Source organism: Pituophis catenifer, unplaced genomic scaffold, assembly GCF_029215685.1.
Source record: "Pituophis catenifer annectens isolate HBS135680 unplaced genomic scaffold, rPitCat1.0.hap2 SCAF_8, whole genome shotgun sequence".
NCBI lineage: Eukaryota > Metazoa > Chordata > Lepidosauria > Squamata > Colubridae > Pituophis > Pituophis catenifer.
The window spans coordinates 46,151,053-46,173,209 of record NW_027256888.1 but is presented as its reverse complement, the minus strand read 5'-3'; the positions used below and the strand labels follow the sequence as shown (position 1 = coordinate 46,173,209).

The 22,157-nt window shown below is 39.3% G+C and overlaps 1 protein-coding gene across 1 annotated transcript in view; it reads right to left on the bottom strand.

Moving 5' to 3' along the window:
* The window catches only part of FAT4 (FAT atypical cadherin 4), a 111,255-nt gene that overhangs the window by 36,875 nt on the left and 52,223 nt on the right, over positions 1 to 22,157 (bottom strand). The window contains exons 3-7 of the mRNA XM_070949150.1: positions 20,387 to 20,518; positions 18,409 to 18,670; positions 16,540 to 16,890; positions 11,700 to 12,622; positions 11,031 to 11,205 (exon numbers count right to left, since the gene is read on the bottom strand). Coding sequence (XP_070805251.1) covers positions 11,031 to 11,205; positions 11,700 to 12,622; positions 16,540 to 16,890; positions 18,409 to 18,670; positions 20,387 to 20,518 — 1,843 coding nt within the window. The remainder of the gene's footprint in view (positions 1 to 11,030; positions 11,206 to 11,699; positions 12,623 to 16,539; positions 16,891 to 18,408; positions 18,671 to 20,386; positions 20,519 to 22,157) is intronic.

Sequence of the window (22,157 nt, the reverse complement as noted above, 5' to 3'; positions counted from 1 at the left end):
GGTCTGCCAGAGTTCACAGAGAAAGGCTAGTCATCAGAATAGTAATGATCTTTGGAATTTTGGTTCAGTATTATTAGGAAGCCACAAGCAGAAATATCCATAGAATTCAACAGTTTCATCATTTGCCTTTGATACTGCCAAGCCAAAGACTGTAAGAACATGATCACTGAAACAAGGTTCACCCAGCATTTCAACATACTAATATCAGGAAATAAAAGGATTAGGATATACAATCTTACAAAATGAGTATAAGCTCTCTTTCTCATTGATGAGTGAATCCATTAAGGTAAGAGTCTCTGTTAGTTGCTTGAACCCCTTTTTCTAGAATGTGAAACTGAAGGGCTAGGCCCAAATAAGCCTGGAATTGTAACATTCATCTTCTCCATTGAGGGTGGAGACAGCAGCCAGACATGGGTTGTGCTCATTGGACAGAGGTTGGACTGAGCCTGAAATTCTTCTTAAATCCGGCCCCCTGTTGCTAGGGCACCCAGCTTTTTGCTCAGTCGTCAGGCTGGACAGTTGTGTGGAAAGTGTGCTCTAATTGCTAATACTTTAGAGTGATATTTTTCCTTCTAAAACTTCGATTTTGACCTTAGATTTGCTACTGACTACTCTCTTTGCTTCTGGATTTGGATTTAGGTAAAATTTCTCCTCAGCAGCTCCGGTGGAGCTGCTGTGCCAGTTTCCCCTCTTTCAGCTCCTATCACCCTTGTGTGCACTGTTTAGTTTTTCACACACTTGTGGAACTTTTCGCTCCCTTTCGGGGGTAGGAGGATACCCTTATTCAATTTGATCTAATTAAAGGTTTTTTTTACCTTAGATTGGATTACTGGTGGAGTCTTGCACTCCTGCCTGGCTGGAACGGCCATTTTGTGTATTCCAACTCTCTGATATTAAGTGGAGCTTCGTGCCTCCCAGCGCTGGCCGCTCGTTGGCTTCTCTTAGTTACGAAGCTGCGGGGCTAATTTCGGAGACCCTGTTCGTCGGAGCGAGCTGTCTCAGCTGGCTAGCGCTGATTGACGGCTCGCTCTCCTTCTGCAGCTCGGCGCCTTTGTCTTCAAAGCGGAGCTGCGGCAGTTCGCTCTCTCCTTGCCTCAGCTGTTTGGCGCAAGGCTTTGAAGCGGAGCGGAGCGCTCCCTGTCTTTAGCCGCTTGTTGGCTCTTGCTGAAAGTGCCGGTTTTGTCTCTAGCCTGGTGGAGTCGGCCTCAGGGGTCTTCTGTTTTGCCTTCACTGACCTGAAACAGTCCCCTTTACTCTATTTGGCGCCGAAGTTCTGTGGCCCTGGGTAGAGCTTCGCACTCTCTTGTCAGTGGCCGGGTGCCATTTTGGAGCGGTTTCTGTGCCATCTGACTTTAAATCGGGCCTCCAACCATTTCGGCTGGGCCTGCAAGCAGCCGGTGTGCCTCCTTCTATCCCAGTGGTTGGGAACACCGAGATTAAGGCTTAATTAGTGGATGGTTTTTTTGCCACACTTTGCTGACTGTGGCTGGGCCTCTTCTTTAACACTGCCTGATCCCAACCTTGGGTGGACTTACATATATACATATATACATATATACATATATACATATATACATATATACATATATACATATATACATATATACATATATACATATATACATATATACATATATACATATATACATATATACATATATACTTTTTTCTTACTTCTTCGTAGGGTTTATGTGTGTTTTTCTTCTAGCCAGGTTTTCCCTACGTAGCCAAGGTTTTTTTTGTAGCTCCAGCTCAGTAGAATCACATCTACTCGGTTCTGGGCTTTTTTCCTTTCTGACACCTAGCAAGCTCTAACTGCTAGGTGGGAGACCTAAATAGATCCATTTCTAGCTCGTTAGCTGTCATCAGTAGGCCACACCCATGTCTTATGTATCCTCCCTGTAAAGGTACAGTATCAATTTTCTTACTTCTTCGTAGGGTTTATGTGTGTTTTTCTTCTAGCCAGGTTTTCCCTACGTAGCCAAGGTTTTTTTTTTTTTGTAGCTCCAGCTCAGTAGAATCACATCTACTCGGTTCTGGGCTTTTTTCCTTTCTGACACCTAGCAAGCTCTAACTGCTAGGTGGGAGACCTAAATAGATCCATTTCTAGCTCATTAGCTGTCATCAGTAGGCCACACCCATGTCTTATGTATCCTCCCTGTAAAGGTACAGTATCAAAACCTGTCATCACTACTGATGACAGCTAACGAGCTAGAAATGGATCTATTTAGGTGTCCCACCTAGCAGTTAGAGCTTGCTAGGTGTCAGAAAGGAAAAAAGCCCAGAACCGAGTAGATGTGATTCTACTGAGCTGGAGCTACAAAAAAAACCTTGGCTACATAGGGAAAACCTGGCTAGAAGAAAAACATACATATATACATATATACATATATACATATACATATACATATACATATACATATACATATACATATACATATACATATACATATACATATACATATACATATATATATATATATATATATATATATATATATATATATATATAGTGTCAGACTTTGCCTTTTTACATTCGGCCTTCCTGGCCCAAGGCTCAGGCTAAGACCAAACATGACCTTCATGTTTGGAAGGCCACGGTTCGAGCCCAATCAGAGGCATCTGTACGGGAAGGACAGACCCAGGCAGCAAGCAAGGGGGTGCTTCCTCCTGTCCTTTCCACCAAGCGCCCCTCATTCCGTGCCAATGCACCTAAAGTTCAGGAAAAACCTGTAAACGTGGTTTCTAATAAATTAATTGGCATTGATCCACTGCAGGGTAAGACAGGCAGGGTGCACTCTGTGGATCCTGTGCGAGAGTGTTCCCTGACCCCTGATCAAAGGTCCTTGCAGGACTTTCCTATGTCAGTGACTTCAACTGAGGTTTGGGGTTCTGCTTCCTTAGCGGGAGCACATTCTGCTGTGGAGTCTAGCGCTCCCAGACTCATGGTGGTCCTTCCACCCACTTCTTCTGTTCCGGTCCGTGCCTCTACAGAGGCCGACCCGGCTCCAGGTCTACCTCAGATTAATTGGCAACCAGAGGACATTCAACGAATGATTTCCATTGTGGTACATCAATCGTTGTCTACTCATTTCCACCCTACCCACGGGCCGTCCTCCACGCGTTCAGTCATTTCCGAACCTGCTGAATCCATAGCCAGGTTCGAGATGGATGATGCTATTTCTCTGGCGGGTTCGGATTCCCCATCTGTCTCTGGGGTCAGTGTTCACTCCAAGGAGATGGACATAGAACCCCAGGAACCAGAGCTTTCGGAGGATGAAGGGTTACCCCCGGACCAGTCAGCCTTCACGGGCCTGTTTCCCCAAGCCCTCTTTAAATCACTGCTTTTTAAAGCGGTTAATACTGCTCAACTAGGGCCCACAACGCTGCCTGAGCCATTACCAACTGCTGGCTCTCTGAATCCTTTATTTGCGGAGCAACCTAAGGCAGTGACGGCCATCCCTACTCCCCCTCTTTTCTTGGAGGTCATCCAAAAGCAGTGGTCAGCTCCTTCCTCAGTTCCAGTGCCATCTTCCACTGACAAAAGAAACTTAATTGTTTCTTCGGACCTGGAGTCCCTGCTTCAGGTGCCCTCTGTCGACGCCCCTGTGGCGGCATTGCTCTCTTCGTCTCCCATTCCGGGAGAGCCTGAGGAAGGTCTTCGACCTGAGGAGCGCAGGTCTGAACAGGTCCTCCAGAGAGCTCACCTAGCGGCGGCATGGGCCATTAAATCAGCGGCCACCGCATCCTTTTTTAATCGAACAACGCTCCTGTGGCTTAAACAATTACAGGAAAAGATGTCTTCTGGGACTCTAGGTGGAAACAGGACCTGAATAAGATTGTTGCGGCAGTGCAGTTTTCTGCGGACACCACTCTGCATGCTACGCGATTCGCAGCTAAGTCCCTGGCCTCTTCCATCGCAGCCCGCCGCTTAGTGTGGCTCCAACATTGGCAGGCCGATGCCAGGCATAAGTGGCGTCTGGCGTCGGTACCTTTCTCTGGCTCAAAATTGTTTGGTGATCCCTTGGATAAGTTCCTTGTGGAAACCAAGGATAAACGGAAGATCCTGCCGGCAATGTTTCGTAGAGGAGAACTTCGGGTTTTCCCTTATCCACCTCGCTCTCATCTTCGTCCGGCGGAAGGGGGGATGGGCCATCCCCGCAATACGGGTAATTTCTATCCAGGGGTTTTCAATTCTAGGCAGAGGAACTTTCAGGAGAGACCAGCCAGGGGTAGGAGTTTCGGTTCCTGATGGCCCTTTCGAGGGGGAGGGGGTCGTTCCATCCATTGCCGTCGTTAGTGGTACCAGGGAACCTCCCATTGGCGGACAATTGGGCCTCTTCGCCAAAATTTGGGAGAGTACTACTTCAGATTGCTGGGTCTGGGCCTCCATTTCATCTGGGCTGGCCATTGAATTTGTTTCCACCCCCCCCTTTGTCTTTTATCCACTGTCCTCGGTCTCTAATAGCAGATCGTCAATTTCTTATGGAATCGGCTATCAACCATCTGCTGGCAATTAAGGCTATTCAACGCGTGCCTAGTGACCAGGCGGGACAGGGTTTCTATTCTCGGGTCTTTTTAGTCCCTAAGTCATCGGGTAGGTGGAGACCTATTCTGGACCTTAAAAGATTGAACAGGTTTGTAGTCTATAGAAGGTTCAAAATGCAATCCTTACGTTCAATCCTAGATGGCATACGGAGGGGTGATCTCCTCTGCTCAATAGATCTCACGGAGGCTTATCTCCATATCCCCATCTGCCCTTCTCATAGGAAGTTCCTTTGTTTCTGTTTTGCTGGGGTTCACTACCAGTATAGAGCCTTGCCATTTGGCCTTTCCTCAGCTCCCCGTAGTTTTACCAAGATTTTGGCGGCCTTAGCGGCTCACCTCCGACTTCAGGCCATTCGTCTCCAGTGTTATTTGGATGACATCCTTATTATGTCATCTTCCCATCAGCAAGCCATGTCTGATCTCCGTATTACAATTCAGACACTAGCATCGCATGGCTTCTCTGTTAATGTGGAGAAAAGCCACCTGGTTCCCTCGACTAGAATCCTGCATTTGGGGGCTATTATTGATTCGGCGCAAGGAAAGGTTTTCCTCTCCCCGGAGCGACAAACCGGGTTGAGAGCCATGGTGGCTAAGGTCATGAGAGACAAGAGGGTTTTCCCCTAGGCAAGATGGTCTCGGCCATCTCTATTGTTCCCTGGGCCAGGTTACACCTTAGAGACCTCCAATGGTTTCTCTTGCCTTTACAGAGAATGGGCAAGGGATCCTCTCCGAGCAGGGTAGCAGTCCCACGGGAGGTGCTCTCATCCCTTCGCTGGTGGCGATCTCCGGCAATCTCCAACGGCTGTCTGTTTCTGGAACCCCAGTGGGTAACCGTGACCACCGACGCCAGCAAGTTCGGCTGGGGAGCTCACTGAGGGGCTCGGGTCACTCAGAGCACTTGGTCGCCCATAGAATCTGCCCGCAGCATCAATTGGCTGGAGCTGCGGGCCATTTATCTGGCGCTTCGGGCCTTTCAGCTACAGGTGACCGGCGAGCATGTGTTGGTTCTCACCGACAACACTTCTGCCAAGGCCCATGTCAATCGCCAAGGCGGCACCAGGTCCACGTCGTTGATGCGGGAAGCCAAGAGACTAGGCCTTTGGGCAGAGAGGCATCTGGCCTCCTTGAAGGCGAGTCATATATCGGGGGTCTCGAACGTGATGGCAGACTGGCTGAGCCGCCAACAGTTAGATCACGGAGAATGGAGCCTTCATCCGCTCCTATTCTGGAGGATAACGGCTCATTTCGGGACTCCGAAAATAGACCTGTTTGCTTCCCCTCAGAACAGCAAGTTGCCTCGCTTCTTCTCCTGCTTCCCTTCCCATCAGGTGGAAGCTGTGGATGCTCTGCGCTCCCCTTGACCACAAAGCCTGCTGTATGCCTTTCCTCCGATTCCCCTCATCCCGAGGGTGATTCAGAAACTCTTACTGGAACAGGCGGAGGTTATTCTGGTGGCACCACAGGAGATCATGGTTTGCAGACCTCATGCATCTGTCAGTGTCTCCTCCTTGGAGGATTCCGTGTACCCCGGATTGTCTCAGCCAAGGGACAATGGTACATCCGGAGCCTCAGTGGCTTCAGCTGACCGCTTGGCGGTTGAGTGGGAAGCAATGCAGCGGGACTACATCTCTTCTGACGTGATACATACCATCCTGGCCTCCCGGCGAGCATCGACGGAACGTATTTATTCGGCTACTTGGTGGTCCTTTTCCTCGTGGTGTGTATCCCAAGGATTCTCCCCTCTTCGAGCTTCAGTCTTGCAAGTCCTCCGGTTCCTACAGTCTGGTTTGGACAAAGGGCTGTCTCCTAACACCCTCAGGAGACAAGTTGCGGCAATTTCTTCCATCCTGACATATAATTCTATACATTCGTTGTCTCAGCGACCTCTGATTCGGCGGTTTCTCCGAGGTGCAACTAATCTCTGCCCGCCTGTTCTGCATCGGAATCCCTCTTGGGATCTTTCCCTTGTGCTGGACTCTCTTATGGGATCTCCATACGAGCCTATCAATTCGGTCAGCTTGCGCCTGTTGTCGGGCAAGGTGGCCTTTTTGGTTGCAATCACTTCGGCGTGCAGAATTTCTGAACTAGCAGCATTATCTATTAGGGATGATTTATGTGTATTTCATGGAGATCGGTTGGTCCTCAGATTGGACCCTACATTCGTGACCAAAATTAACTCTCCATTTCATCGTTTACAGGAACTGATCCTACCAGATTTCTATCCCTGCCCTTCCAATCCATTAGAGAGCCGATTACACATGCTGGATGTCCGCCGGGCATCTAAACTCTACATCCAGAGAACTGCTGCTATTCGACGTACAGAATCACTGTTTGTTTCCTTTCTACCTTCTTCCTTAGGACAAAAGGTGACCTCTTCCACGGTGGGGCATTGGATCCGAACAACGATTACAACTGCATACGAACTTCGATCGTTGCCTCTTCCTTCTAGTGTCACAGCTCATTCTACCAGGAGTGCTGCGACCACGGCAGCTTGGGCTTCGAAGACTTCCTTGGTCAAAATTTGCAGGGCGGCAACTTGGACGTCTCCTCCCCCCCTGTATCTAGACACTATAAGCTAGATACGTTCGCCTCTGCGGAGGCTGACTTTGGGAGGAGAGTGTTACAGGGTGTTGAAGCTCGGGAGGGGTCTTCTGCCCAGACTGTTCCCGCCCTTGATCTGGGACAGTGATCTTTGGTATGTCCCACGTCTGGCTGCTGTCTCCACCCTCAATGGAGAAGGGGCGTTGGTCCTACCTGATACACCCCTTCTCGTTGAGTGGAGACAGCAGCCAGCCCCACCCTGGTTTTCAGTCTGGTCATTACTGTTATTGGTTTATCTCATTTATTGTTTCCTGTTTTTCTTTCCACACACCGAGTCTGTTTTCTCCTTCGACAAAAGCTGGGTGCCCTAGCAACAGGGGGCCGGATTTAAGAATAATTTCAGGCTCAGTCCAACCTCTGTCCAATGAGCACAACCCACGTCTGGCTGCTGTCTCCACTCAACGAGAAGGGGCGTATCAGGTAGGACCAACGCCCCTTCTCTTTAAGAGTAATGTTTTGAAAAACTCCTAACTCTGAAGTGATGATGACATCACCTGTCATTATCCATATAGTGATATAATCCATAAGCACAGTATCTGACTGGAGTCATATGGTTTTATTTTTAATATCGTCTTTCCTTCAAAATCTCATGTCAAGTAATGTAGGCTTTGAATTCATAGTACAATACGTGCATTAAAATACAATGAAACAGATACCCTGATAGTTTCAATTTTTTACCTCAATGAATCCTGAGAACTTTATAGTTAACTTCTTTATTTTTGCTAGTAAATTATATTTAGCTGTTGAATATGGATTATTGAATATTGAGTCAAAAATTAAATGGAGTAGTTAACAGATGATAGTTTCTTTTTAAAGAAATCTCAATAATTACATAATAAAATATATATAACAAACCATATTGAAAAACACAATTTAACAGTCTAATTAATTTCAATGGTTTTAATATCTTTTTTGATTGCTTCAAATTTTGGATAAAGGAACTACTTCTAGAGAAAGCTATGAAAAGGATATCATATGTTACTCTACAATATATATAACAAGAACTCAAATATAATAATTTACAATCTGACATAGTTTAAGAATTATGGAAACTAAGTCAAATAATGCTATTCATTGTAAGACTTACAAAATAGAAAGCCCCGTATGATGCAAGGGAAAGCACATAGTAGAAATATGCAAACATTTTAATTTCAACAGAATTCCTTTAAAAGGAATAGTTATTTGAAGACCACAGCATGGAATGCACAAGGGGGAAAATTAGAACAAGTTTTTTTGGAAATGTGTAATTTGCCAAACCACTTAATGGAACCAAGTAAGCTGTAACAAATCAAGATCGTGAAGCAGTATGGTTTGGGTTTATTTTAAGCCTACAAAAGTATACCAGGAAAGCATGCTGACTATAAATGTAACCCTTCCTTATACATAGAAGGACAAAAGAAGCACAATATGGTTTTGCGTGAAAGGCATTGCAAACAGAAAGACCAAAGAATAAGTGAAAAAGTTACTGAGGTCATCCTAGAAACCATATAATCTGGTTAGCAACATAGTTAAAAAAAAAAAAACAGCCAAAAATTAAGAAACAGTTCATTAAATGTGTTTCAGGTAAAATTCACAGTCATAAATGGAGATAGAAAGAGAGAAGGAACCTATATTTTATTTCTGACCCTAGGTGGGGTGGCACATTTTATTTCAAGGGTGGTACAGAACTTGGGGAGGGGGGCAAGGGTCTTCCTAGAATCCCAGCTCTGTTTAATGAGCAGGGGGTAGCTATGCCCAGGAAAGCCTTTGTAGTTTTACCTGATGCACCACTTATGTCCTTTCTTAGGTCAGGGATTCCTTCTTATAGTCATTCATTTCTTTGTCATTTCACACCTGGCTCTCTGGCCTTGAAGACCATCCAGAAGTCTTCACTGGTCCAGAATGCAGTGGCGCAGGGAAGGGATAGGCTTACCCTGGTATACCCATGTAACACCCATGCATTCTAATGTGCACCGGTTACCAGTTTGCTTTCAAACATGATTCAAGGTGTTGGTCATTACCTACATAGCCTGATTACCTGAAGGAGCACATAATTTACCCAGCATCTGCCTGATTTATTTGACCTGGCAGATGGCGTGCACTCCAGATTCTTCAATTAAACAAAATTAAATTATCGGGACCCGTAAGTCCACTTTCTGTGTATCAGAACCTGTCCTCTGGAATGAAGTCCCTCCCCCCACTAAGATCTGAAGGCCCCCAACCTGCTGCTGTTTCAAAGCTCCTTGAAGATTTGACTATTCAACCAGCCCTTTGAAGCCTCATTTTTGAATAATTCATTTTCATTTGTTCCCATCTAGTTTTGTCATTCTACCATTCTAATTTGTTGTTGTTTTAAACAAATTATAAACTGTTCAGAATCACTGGGAGTTGGGCAGCAACAATTTATTAATAAAATAAAATAAAATGTCAACATTTTAAGTCAAGATCAAAGTTTATCCTTTCTTAACAACCATTATGTATTTTCCCGTATTTTAAATTTCAATGTATAGATTGTGATAATCTTTTCTTATTCTTTCCCATCCTCCAACAGGAGAACAGAAGAAGTACTACTTTAAACAGTGTCATGTGTATCAGAACTCATTAATTTCTAAAATGCAACTGGGAATTGCATTCTAATTGCTGTAACAGTACTTCAAAAAAACTAGTGCCTGGTGCTTTTTTATAAATCACATTTCTCCTTTGTGGCTTACATAAACTAAATGAAAGAGTACTAGTGGTGTTTTAATTGTGAATAAAATGGACATATACCAAGCTTTTGGCCTTGCTAATCAGTTTCCAGACTTCAGATTAAGGGTTTATGTCAATGATGAGCAAATTTGTGATCATCCAAATTAACAACAATGCCCAACATCCCTGCCTCATCTGCAATTCAGTAACATTTGGAAACCTGCCCATTTCCCATTCCTGGCTTATATGAATCATAGCCACTAACAGCCATGGGGAAAAGTCATCTCATGCTGATTTCAGCAACATAAATTTTAGAGGCAGACTTAAGAAACCACTCACATCTGAGATTCAGCTTTTTATGACATTAATGTTTAGTGAAAACTAACTGCAGATTAAGCTCTTCGTTCTCTGGAGCAATTCATGTTAACTTTTTCAAACTTGAAATGAGTTGAAATCACAAAGGAAATGTACAGACACATATGTACACAACGTAAAGGCATGTGCACGTGGCCATGCATTTATATATAGAGCAAAAATATGATAAAGACCAGTATAAGGACAAGAACTCTGCAGGCTTTTTTTTTTTTTAAGAAATGGCAATTCTCTTTATTGAGAAAACAGATTATCCCATAGTTCCAATCACTTAAAAATTCCTGCATGTTTGCTTTCTAAGTTTTCCACGCAGTCTCTGAGCACAAGGAGATAAGCAATAATTATCCGAAGACAGTTTTGCAAACCAATGTTGGACTACTTAAGACAGATCTGCATCTAAGTCTTACCTTGCTTATACCTTCGTAAAGCAAGACGATGACAAGTTTATACCAGTAAAATTTCCTGTGAATCTTATCAACATAACAAAAAGCTACCAAATGTACATGCTTAGATGAATATTTAGATGAAATATTACATATGTCATTGTTGCATATATTATGTAGATCATCATCTGTACTGGAAACTTTGAAGTATGGAACAATATTTACAGTGTTAATATAACTATAACACTATACAACATTTAATTATTTTTGACAGAGCTAGGCCCACATTGCATTTATGCTTGAGTAAAGAAATTGAGCTTTGAAAATAAAACAAAATAAATTATATATCCATTCTTATATATACTACAATGTAGCAGATTAAAAAAACCAAGAGAATAATCCTTTGCTCACTGAACTTTTTCATGCCATTAAAATGTTAAAAGCTTATAAGTTACTTACCTGAATCAACGGCTGTGACCAACATGATATATTCCTTCTTTTTTTCCCTGTCTAAGCTCTGTACAAGGTGGAGCTCTCCATTTGCTGAGAGAGTAAAGGCACCATCTTCATTTCCATAAATAAGAAAATAGGTTAGTTTGCTATTTAGTCCTTGATCATCATCTCTTGCCACAACCTATAGGAGCAATGAAGCATGTTACTTAGAATATAATGGCTTTGTTTATGTTCTCTTCATTCAAACATTTTTCATGTTTGTGGTTTTTTTATTTGACAAAAATCTATCCATTAAAAACTTATTTACATTGATTTAAAACAAAACTTATTATATGTGCAATACATATTTAAATATTATTTTTGCTACTTAAAACTTTTCTGAACTTGCTGCTGAACAAGAATAACATATATATAAAATGTTGAACAAGAATTTATACATACACACATACACACACAGTATGAAGATGGCACAAAACACCTTGTTAAATGGATGCACAGTCCAGTTAACTGGACTTGCTTGACTTTTTCAAGTTAACTCAAAGTCAGTTAGACAATTGCTATATGCTGTTTTGTGTGTGTGTGTGTGTGTGTGCAGATCTCTCTGTGTGTGTACAATAACATATACATTCTGATCTTAGTAGATTTTATTATTATTCCTTGCTAAAATATACTAACCTGAAGAATGATCTTTGGTAATGTTTCTAGATTTTCTGGGACATTTACAGTATAGGGAGACAGCTCAAATGTAGGAATGTAATCATTAATATCCAACAAAAAAATGCTGACGACAGTGGTATCAATCCGGGGACTACTTCCACGATCAGCTGATTGGATTGTTAATGAATAGGATGCTATTTTTTCTCGGTCCAAAGGCTTTGCTATTGTTATTATTCCTGTGACAGAGTCAATCCGAAAATCACTATTTGTATTTCCATTGATTATAGTATAGCGAACTTGCCCATTGGAACCTTCATCATTATCTGTAGCAAATACTTGGGCTACATCTGTTCCCGTCAGAGTGTTTTCTGCAATCTCAACTTTGTACAGTTTTTGAGCAAAAGAAGGATTATTATCATTGATATCAAGGATTATCGCAACTATATCTGTAGCTGAAGACAGAAATGGTTGTCCTTTGTCTGTGGCAATTATAGTCAAGGTGTAATTAGAAACTGCTTCTCTGTCAAGTTCTCCAATCAACTTTACTTCTCCATCTATAGTTCCAATACTGAATTTGTTTCCTGAAGGATTTAATAAATTATATTCAATATAGCTGTTTGGCCCACTATCTGGATCAGTTGCTTGGGCTTTGAATATAATGGTGTCAATGGGCGTATTCTCTGGAATGTATGTCAGTTTTGGAGAGATAAAACTGGGAGGATTGTCATTGACATCAAGCAGAATAATAGATACTTGTGTCGTGCTTGTATATCTGAAGGCTGGAGTAGAAGCCATATCATTAACTTGAACAATCAGGCTATAGAAAGATTGGCTTTCACGATCCAATGTTTGCTTGATGCTTAGAACACCATTTTTGTCAATACTAAATTGTCCTAGGCTATCTCCAGAAGTAATACTATAGGACAACTGTGAGTTAGAACCTAAAGAAGAGAAGTTAAAAAGAAAGATTTCATAATTCCAATCATTATGAACATAAAACAATACAAACTTATACGTGACTACATTTTATATAATTTATACATAGCTACATTTAGTGGTTCCAGGCCTTTTCTGCTGTGGCAGTATGAAATATCTCCCTCAATCCCTGAAGGGAGACTAGTTTTATCACAGGTTCCTCAAAACTGGATTGAAAAGTCAGGCTTGCGGAACATTGAAAAATCAGGCCTGGGGAAACCTGGGTGAACAATCTGTCAGAACCAGTGGTGGTATTCAGCCGATTATATCCGGTTCGGGTGAACCGGTAGCGACGGCTGCGGGAAGCTTCACCCACCCACCCGGATGTCATCACGTCCCATTTTTTATGCTCTGCACATGCGTGGAAGGCTCTGCTCACATTTGCGAACTGGTAGCGAAGGTAAGTGAATACCACTCTGGTCAGAATCCAAGTGAATCCGTGTAGTCAGCCGGAACGTGGGTGAACAGTCATGCCTGAAGAACCCAGGGACTAGTGAATCATGAAGATGTTTTTTAATACTAATAATTAGCTTGGTATTTATTGTTTTACCTTTGTTTTACAGTGCCTAGAGTGACTTTTCTGCAAGAAGGTTGGCTATATAAATTTGACAAATAAATAAAAAATGAAAGATTAATCTGTCAATTGTTGAAGGATCTTGTTGACAGTATTTTGGTCCTGATTAAGCAAATGATCTGAATTAGTGTATTTTAAGCCAATATCCAGTTTTACAGTAAGAGTTCGAGGTTGTAACAAATTTATCAGATGAAATGGCTAATATTGTACTGATTCAATTTGTTTCTTTATCTGTCTACAACCGAAAACTTTTTAATGGAATGGGTTAGCAAATATTTAGTATTTACTTAAAGTTAAGACGAGTTGCCTACTGCATAATTCAGATTAACAATCATAAATATATTGATATGACACTGATTTTGTATAGGTATAATTGATAATCAGAGAGACAGGTTTTTCAGTTAGCTCTCCAGTATAAATCTACTTAGAAAATATATCCAAGTCATTTATCAATACAGTTGGCTATGTTTAGGCTGTGTGTAGCAAAAACAATCATGTTACAGCTGAATTTTTGCCTGAATCTAAGTTGAATCCAAACCATATGGAAATTAGCACTTCAGAATTCCTACCAGATTCAGTTCAGCCTAATTTTGTGCTGACAGAAATTTTGCTGGTATGACTAGAATTTGGGCATGGGTAATTCAGTTTCTTCCTTGTTCCACATATTTTCCAATCAATTGTTTCACTTCGCTAACAAAATACCCTCTGCTCTGACAGTTGATCTTTCCACTGACAAAAGGGAATTTTATGGGGTAGAAGTAAACCGGGACATGACCTTAGCTGGTTGAGGTCCAAGGCAATCATTCATGAGTGAACAACTGCATCCTGAATAATTCTGTTTCGGATTATTGTTTGAAATAAATACCCAAAGTTAGGTTTACACGGTTCCTTAAAGAAAATTAATGTCTAATTTTAACAAATTTTATTATTAAGTCAGCAGTTTGATTACTAGCAATTAAATGTGGAAAATATGTATTCGATTATATGAGTGTGCCATAGTCAAAAGTTACTACTGGTGGTGACTGGGGTTGACAGTTTATCCTTGGACACACAGAGGTGAGGAGGGGTTACTTTTGACTTGATTATTTTCATATTTTATTAGCCACCCAGAGTTATTTCTGTAGCCAGCTATATAAATTATTTAAATGAATAAATAAACTGTTATTTATAAATAAAAGAAAGAAAAGCTGTGTATACTAATTTCAGTAAGATTATAATGTCCTCTGCACAACACTGCAATAAAAGCTGGTGAATGTATTGCACATTGTAAAGCATAGGACATTTGAACTCATAATGAATAATACAGACAGCAATAACTCTGAGTCCAAATGTCATCTTATATTTTTACAAGGTATAATATATTGAATTGAAACCAATATCCATTACCTATTGCATCCTTATGCTAAAAGAAAGCATTCATAGGATTAAATAAATAATGTGGAAATATTATCTACCTAATTTAATATAAAAAAGCTCAAGTTTATTTTTAATGCATTTTTATTTTCTAGCTTGTCTTTTTTAATCATTTTCCTTTTTTTCACATTGTAATAAATATCAGATATTAAAAGAATCAATGGTTTCTCAGAAGAAGGAATATGAAATATGAATTCAGACTCTAATATTAAATTATTAATCACTGCTATTTATTATTTTAAACTTTACAGATTCTTTATTATTTTTATATACGTATATAAATGTATAAAAATGTTCTGAATACATTTTATGCTAAATACACACACATATATATTGTTCAATATTCTCTATTTAGCATAATTCTTTGCAAATAAAAATTGCACAATATATTATAGAAGGGATTGTAAGTACTGATGACATTGAAATCAGGCTGAACATTTGTTCAAAGCAGTTTCCTTCAAATATGCTTTCCCCTTGAATTAGGTTAGTTGTAAAGATACTTAGGATCATAATCACTGGCTTTTTATTTGTACTACTTTAAAGTGCTGCTTTGAAAATTTAACGTTGCCTTTTGTATTTTGGACTTAATTTACTTGTATCCTATCCAGAAAGCACTAGAAAGATTATAAATATTATAAAATAAATACAGATAGTCCTGATTAACATCCACTCATTCAGAGACTGAATATATGAAGTGCTAAATGAGGACAATTTATAATGGGTCTTTGTAGTTGTAACCATCCCCATGGTCATTTGATTGCCATTTGTAACCTTCACTGTCAGCTTCCAACAAAGTTAATAAGGTTGACTCAGCCTTCTATCCTTCCGAGGTAGGTAAAATGAGGACCCGGATTGTGGGGGCAATAAGCTGACTTTGTATAAAAAGAACACCGCTTTGGGGGGGGGGCGAAAGCCCTACTAAGCAGGTATATACAAAAGTATGAAGGCTATTGCTTAACGCATTGTAAGCCGCCCTGAGTCTCCGGAGAAGGGCGGCATATAAATCAAACCAATAATAATAATAAGATGGTATGTAGTTGCATATAATGATCACATGACTGCAGGGCCCTGTAACCATGTGGGATTTGCCTAATGATAGAAATTGGAACTACCAGAATGGCTGTTGTAAGATGATGTGGTCATGTGACATTGTGCCTTACAACTGTGAAGCTTAGCAACAGAGTTTCCAGTCCCAATAAAAGTCAGTAAGTGAGGGCCACCTATGTGTGCTTGTGTGTATATGCTACAAATATATGGAAATAGCAATAGCACTTAGATCTATATACTGCTTCACAGTGCTTTTACAGATCACTCTAAGTGGTTTACAGAGTCAGCCTATTCCCCCAACAATCTGGGTTCTCATTTTACCCACCTTGGAAGGATGGAAGGCTGAGTCAATCTTGAGCCTGGTGGGATTGGATCTGCCAAATTGCAAGCAACCAGCAGTCAGTAGAAGTAGCCTGCAGTACAGCATTCTAACCACTGTGCCACCGCGGCTCAGTGAATTGAGTATCAATAGAATGTCAATAAGACATTCACTCAAACTGTACTTATATTGTACTTTTTGGCAATGGCATTACTGGAACTAGCATGACAATTTTATAGTTTCATATAGAGAATGTATATCTAGACTAGCTACTAAGATTTTTTCAAAAAAAATGTTGCAATCTGGAATGGAAACTTCTTTCTGTGATCCTGCAAAGCTGTTGTTATAAAGAGTAAACAATATTAAACTAGCAATGACCTTGTATACTATGGGCACAGAACATTTAGTATAATTACAGGAGAGATTATTATTATATTTGGTATGCCATCTGAATACTATATTTGTGCTATAACATACATGTGTAAATATACTCCACAATATAGACTGTTAAAATATGGAAGGATACATACCATCATCTGCATCTGTAACATTGAAAATAAGGATAGTAGAGCCTGGAGGTAAGTTTTCCATCAAAGAAGTGCTATAGGACACCATGCTGAATATTGGTGAATTATCATTTACATCTAGTATATTAAAATAAACTCTGTTAATGGTGGATTGCCCACCTCCATCTTGTGCACAAACTGTAAGGACATAATACTGCTGCACTTCATAGTCCAATGTGCAGGTTAAGTTAAAAACACCAGTAACTGGATTCAAAAAAAATGTCCCATCGCCATCATCTTCACTCACAATGTATGTGATTTCTCCATTTACACCTGAATCTTCATCAGTAGCTAATATAGCTGCTACTAAAGAACCTAAATAGGGGAAGAGGGAGAAAAAAACAATAGAAAAAAAATGGGATCAGAGCATCTACCATTTTAAATCAACAACATGTCAAGTGAATGGGAATGACAAAAAGTTGCTATTCTCCTACAGCTTCCTTTCTTGTGCTACATCTCATGATGTTTGAAGCGATGGCTTAAAATCAGTAGGAAGACAAACTGGTGGTAAGGGAACTGATTGGAGCAGAAAGGAATTGGCAAAAACGCTTTGGTTTTATTTTCTCACATATGCCTCTTCCTCAAAAAAGAATGGTTTTTGTAAATGGAAATATTTTGTAACTACAAAGCCAAAAACATATACAGATGACCAATGATTATGTATATAATACATTGCATCAGATTTATGGACAGAAGTGAACAAAGGGTTCCAGGCAGAGGTGGGATTCAGCCAGTTCGCATCACTTCGGGAGAACCGGTTGTTAATTTTCTGAGCAGTTTGGCAAACTGGTTTTTGAAAGAAATCATTAGGGCAGAGAACCGGTTGTTAAATTACTTGAATCCCACCACTGGTTCCAGGGTTTATTTCAAGATCTCTTGACTGCTAATATGCAACGTCTCTGAGGTGCAGAAGACAAATTTATATAAAGGAACATTTTTTTGTATTTTTGAGATAACCCAACCTGGGGAACCCAACCTGCTTTTTTAATATAGGAAAGATACACAGAGAGAAATGGAAAGAGAGAGAAAACAAGATCTATCTGGGGAAATGAGATGAAGGAGAATATATATTCGACTCTGACAGCTGTATTTCCTGAAGTCGAATAATAGTCTTTTGAAAAATATACTTCAAAATTGGCTATAACCTTATTGGCAAAATGCCCTTTTTTTTTGGAATTTACACAGTTTCTTTAAAATAGAACATACTGGTTTTTTTTATTGTAGCCTTCTTATATAATGAGAGGTTATAAAATATCAGTGGCTGCCACTGTGCTTCCTGCCTTTGAATGTCTTTCTTTTCTTGAAGTTAAGGATTAAACTGTACTTCAGACAAAATACAGGTCTCTTTAATATGTTTTTATTGTAGTAAAAAATAATAGTATAAATTTGGATAAATTTACTTCCTGTTTCCTCATAAAGCTCCGGTAATAGAGATACATTACCTTAGATATTCAAGAATACAATTAACTATATTTGTATCTATATCATCTATATTTATAACATCTATCTGTTTATCTATCTATCTATCTATCTATCTATCTATCTATCTATCTATCTATCGTGTTTCCCCAAAAATGAGATCCTGTCTTATATTTTTTTGAACCCTGAAATAAGCGCTTGGCCTTATTAACATGCGCTCAAAAGCCCTGTTGGGCTTATTATCAGGAGATGTCTTATTTTTGGGAAAACAGGATATCTGTCTCTATCTATCTATCTATCTATCTATCTATCTATCTATCTATCTATCTATCTAATCTCATTTTAACATTCAAAAAATGATTCATCAACTAATCAAAATAGTTGTATTAATTTCATATTAAGTATTCAGTTTACCTGGAGTGGTATCTTCTGCTATATCAAAAGAATACCATAGTTTGGAGAACTTAGGTGTATGATCATTAATATCACTAACAGTAATGTTGATTCTCATATCTGAAGATTGCAGACCATCATCAGCACGAACAAGCAAAGAATATTTGGAACGGCGTTCTCGATCCAACCGCTTGGTAGCTATCAATTCACCTGATTCTGGATCAATATGAAAACTATCTTCTGCACCACTAATGATGGTGTAAGTTACCAAAGCATTTGCACCCTGGGGGAAAAAAACCCTAAGATGAGATATATTTCATCTAAACCTTCAATAAACAATGAAATTACAAATTTTGCATTAAAACAGACATATTTAAAAATTCAAAACAAGGCTTTCTAGCCAGTGAATCATTAAAGTGTTTCTTGATAAAGAACCATAACCTGAAACGTCAAGGATACTTCTGGATCATATTAGTAGATATTGCATCTCTTCCCTGGCAACAAAATGGATAGAAGGCACTGTGAAGAGGTGCCGTTTTGTAGTGAAGCAGTATTTTATCCTGTGATAAAATACTATTGGGGATCTAAATTAGTGCAAGAATTTTGTGTAACTAAGCCTAGATCCAGCCCATGGTCTATTTGATTCTTGGATGCCTTGAATTTACTCAGGAAAACTCCCGAGTATGTGCAAAGTACTGCACTGTGTGTCAAAAAGTATGTACAATAATTGGAAAACTTCTTGGAACTACATGCAAAAACATTAAGAATTTTTAAGTGTAAGATTTACCACTTGAGATTTGTATGCAACTGAAAATGTGATTTTGTTCCATATGTTTATGAACAAAAGTTTGGTGCTGCTCTGCTTTTCTTTGTATCCAAGAATTTACTTCACAATATAAAGGAAAAACTCATATGCTGTGCTTAATCATAGTTTATCATGACATAATCATACCTGACTACTGGAATCTTTTCTCTTGATTTCACAAGGCTGTTCTCATCTTATAATGAATCCGTGACAGCAACAGATAATGATAACATCAAGAATACCAGTATAAAAGATAATATTTTCATCCCTAAGGTGGCATTGTTTCATTAAAACCTTCAAGTGTAAGGCTGCCCAAAATGACAATAAATCACAAGCTCCTGATTTTACATGGATCTTAAAATTTCATGCTAGGACTTGGCAGGACTTTCAAGACTTAGCTAAATAAAAAAAAAGTTTACTGCAGGCAAGAATTAAGCCAAATGAAATAGATGATGGCCAACATGAGGGTCAAGTTCTTACTTATATCAACAGTAATTTAAACTCATTGCTTTGTCTTCTAAACCTGTCCTAAAAGTAATTATTTTGCACTGAAACTGAGCAACTCTAACACAGGTTCTGAAAACCCACAATTCTTTACCACTCCTTATTTTAGAGATGAGGCCAGTTCTCCTATTGTGGCTATGACCTGAGATACAGTTAGAGAATCTTGCCCAGTTCCCTTTGGTCCCTGATTGAATAATAATTGATTGATTGAATGAGTACCATTAACCTGATGTCAATACTTAGTGATACCTTTAATTAGTCTTGCTAATCATACCACACGTCAGAAAGCAGAGGTCAGTATAAATATCAAGAAATAACTTTTTATTCAGAAATTCATAACACTTCTTTGAAATTGCCTTCTTGGGACTGCATAGCTTCTTTGTTAATGGGCAAAGAAGCTACACAGAAATCATGATCAGGAAGGTTGGCATAAGAAAAGACAAATAATGTAAGCAAAGAGACAAGTCCTTAAGCTTCCCTACCTAGCTCAAGTGTTTGGGAGTCTTCAGCTTAACATATTTGTGGTAAATTATATCAATCTCCATTTTAATTAGTAAGTAATTACATTCCATGTCCTACTCCCCTAACAACTCTTAACTTTTCAGTTATATTATAGAAAATCAATCTGGGTATTCAAATCACTGTAACACCAACACTGTAACACTATTCAGAAAAGTAGCCACTTCCTACCTCATCAGCATCTGTAGCTGTTAGTTGCATTATTTTAGATCCATCCCCTATATTCTCTTCTACAGTCAGATCAAGCATATCTGTAGGAAACACTGGTGGATTATCATTGACATCCTGCAGAGTTATTTCCACCTACAGTGAAAGTAAGGAAAAAATAGAATTAATTGAATAAAAGTATCTCTTGCAAATTATTTCTGTTTGTATCAATTCAGATAAATAGCATCATTTAATCCTTTAAGAAGACTCCCAAACAAAAACAAGAAATAAGACAGTGTCTGTTAAAATTTCACATTGTTATTAAATCTTCCAAGAAAAGCTTCTAGCTTCCATAAAGCTAATTTGACTTGTTGATAGTAACTGAATTTAAATGGTCCTAGTCTAGTTTACATTGGACATGGTCCACTGATTGACTGTCAGTGTAATCCCCAAAAGTTGGCCTCTAGAGGACAGCTGCCAAGACCCAGGGCACAAGATCACTCAACCATTAAATGCTGCCTGACATAAAGACAAGGTGGTGTAAAATTCTCCCTGACTATTTATATATTGGCAAGTATCACAACTAAAACAAGGAATGCAACTTTTCACATAAAAATGGAACACGATAAGACTCTTCTATATGAAATGGAATCTTAAAAACTTAAAAATTAATATTAGAAGCATGTCATTTGAACATTCTTTTGGAATTACTCTCTCTCTCTTCACCTTTAACCCAAACATATTTTATTTTTCACAAGTTCTGTTTATATTCTTTGGAGACTTTAATGGTAGCATCTGAAATATCTGCTGAAGTTGTTTACTCTTTCTTCTATGTAAGCAAGTTTGTTTAGTTCTCACAGGATTGCTGATGCAGCATTTAAAAGGCTTATCCATTCTTAGGTAGACACATACTAATTATCTCCCAATAAAGAAGAGACAGACAACAGCTGGTTTATATCTATAGTGAAAGTAAGAGGGCCCTAAGCAATAACTTTACCAAAACCTGAAGACCACCAAAGAGATAATGTCACAGTTCTGATAGCGTTCCCTTCAGTAAAGACAGAAAGTAAATACATTAGTAAATGAAAAAAGAAATCAAGTAAGGAACAACTCAATAGTCAAAGACGTAGACAGATTGAAAAGTAATTGTATTTCAGCAGTGATCTACCTCTATTCACTTGAGATTTCCCCCAACTTGATTTAAAAGACATGAGTTAGAATCACTTACACACAGACATACACCAGCACTCATTATCTTGTGAACTTATGCTCTTATATATATTTAGCCTTCAAACTAATTTATATACTTTTGGTATGAGAGGCTTGGATATGATCTACAAGGCCATTGATCAGCAAATTGTCCTATAAATATATATTTTATTTCAAATTAAATCAAACCTGAATAGTTAATTCAGTTAATATGAATTAGTAAATCCAAATAGAAATATACCATACATTCCTAAATGTACAATGTTTTTATTTATTACTAATTTTGATTTCACCTTTGCTCCAGGGAATTCAAAGTAACATACATTCCTTTCTATAGTCCTAAAGGTGCTTTTTCAAGGAATAACTGGATTTCTGGTTTTTCTTTGAAGATGTTTTGTTTTTCATCCAAGAAGCTTCTTCAGCTCTGAAGAAGCTTCTTCAGTTCTTCTTGGATGAGAAGCGAAACGTCTTCAAAGAAAAACCAGAAAGTCCAGTTGCCTCTTGAAAAAGCACCTTTGGGACAACCATGACCTGGATGATTGAAAATCTCCATAGACATTCCTTTCTATATTTTAGTCTAATATTA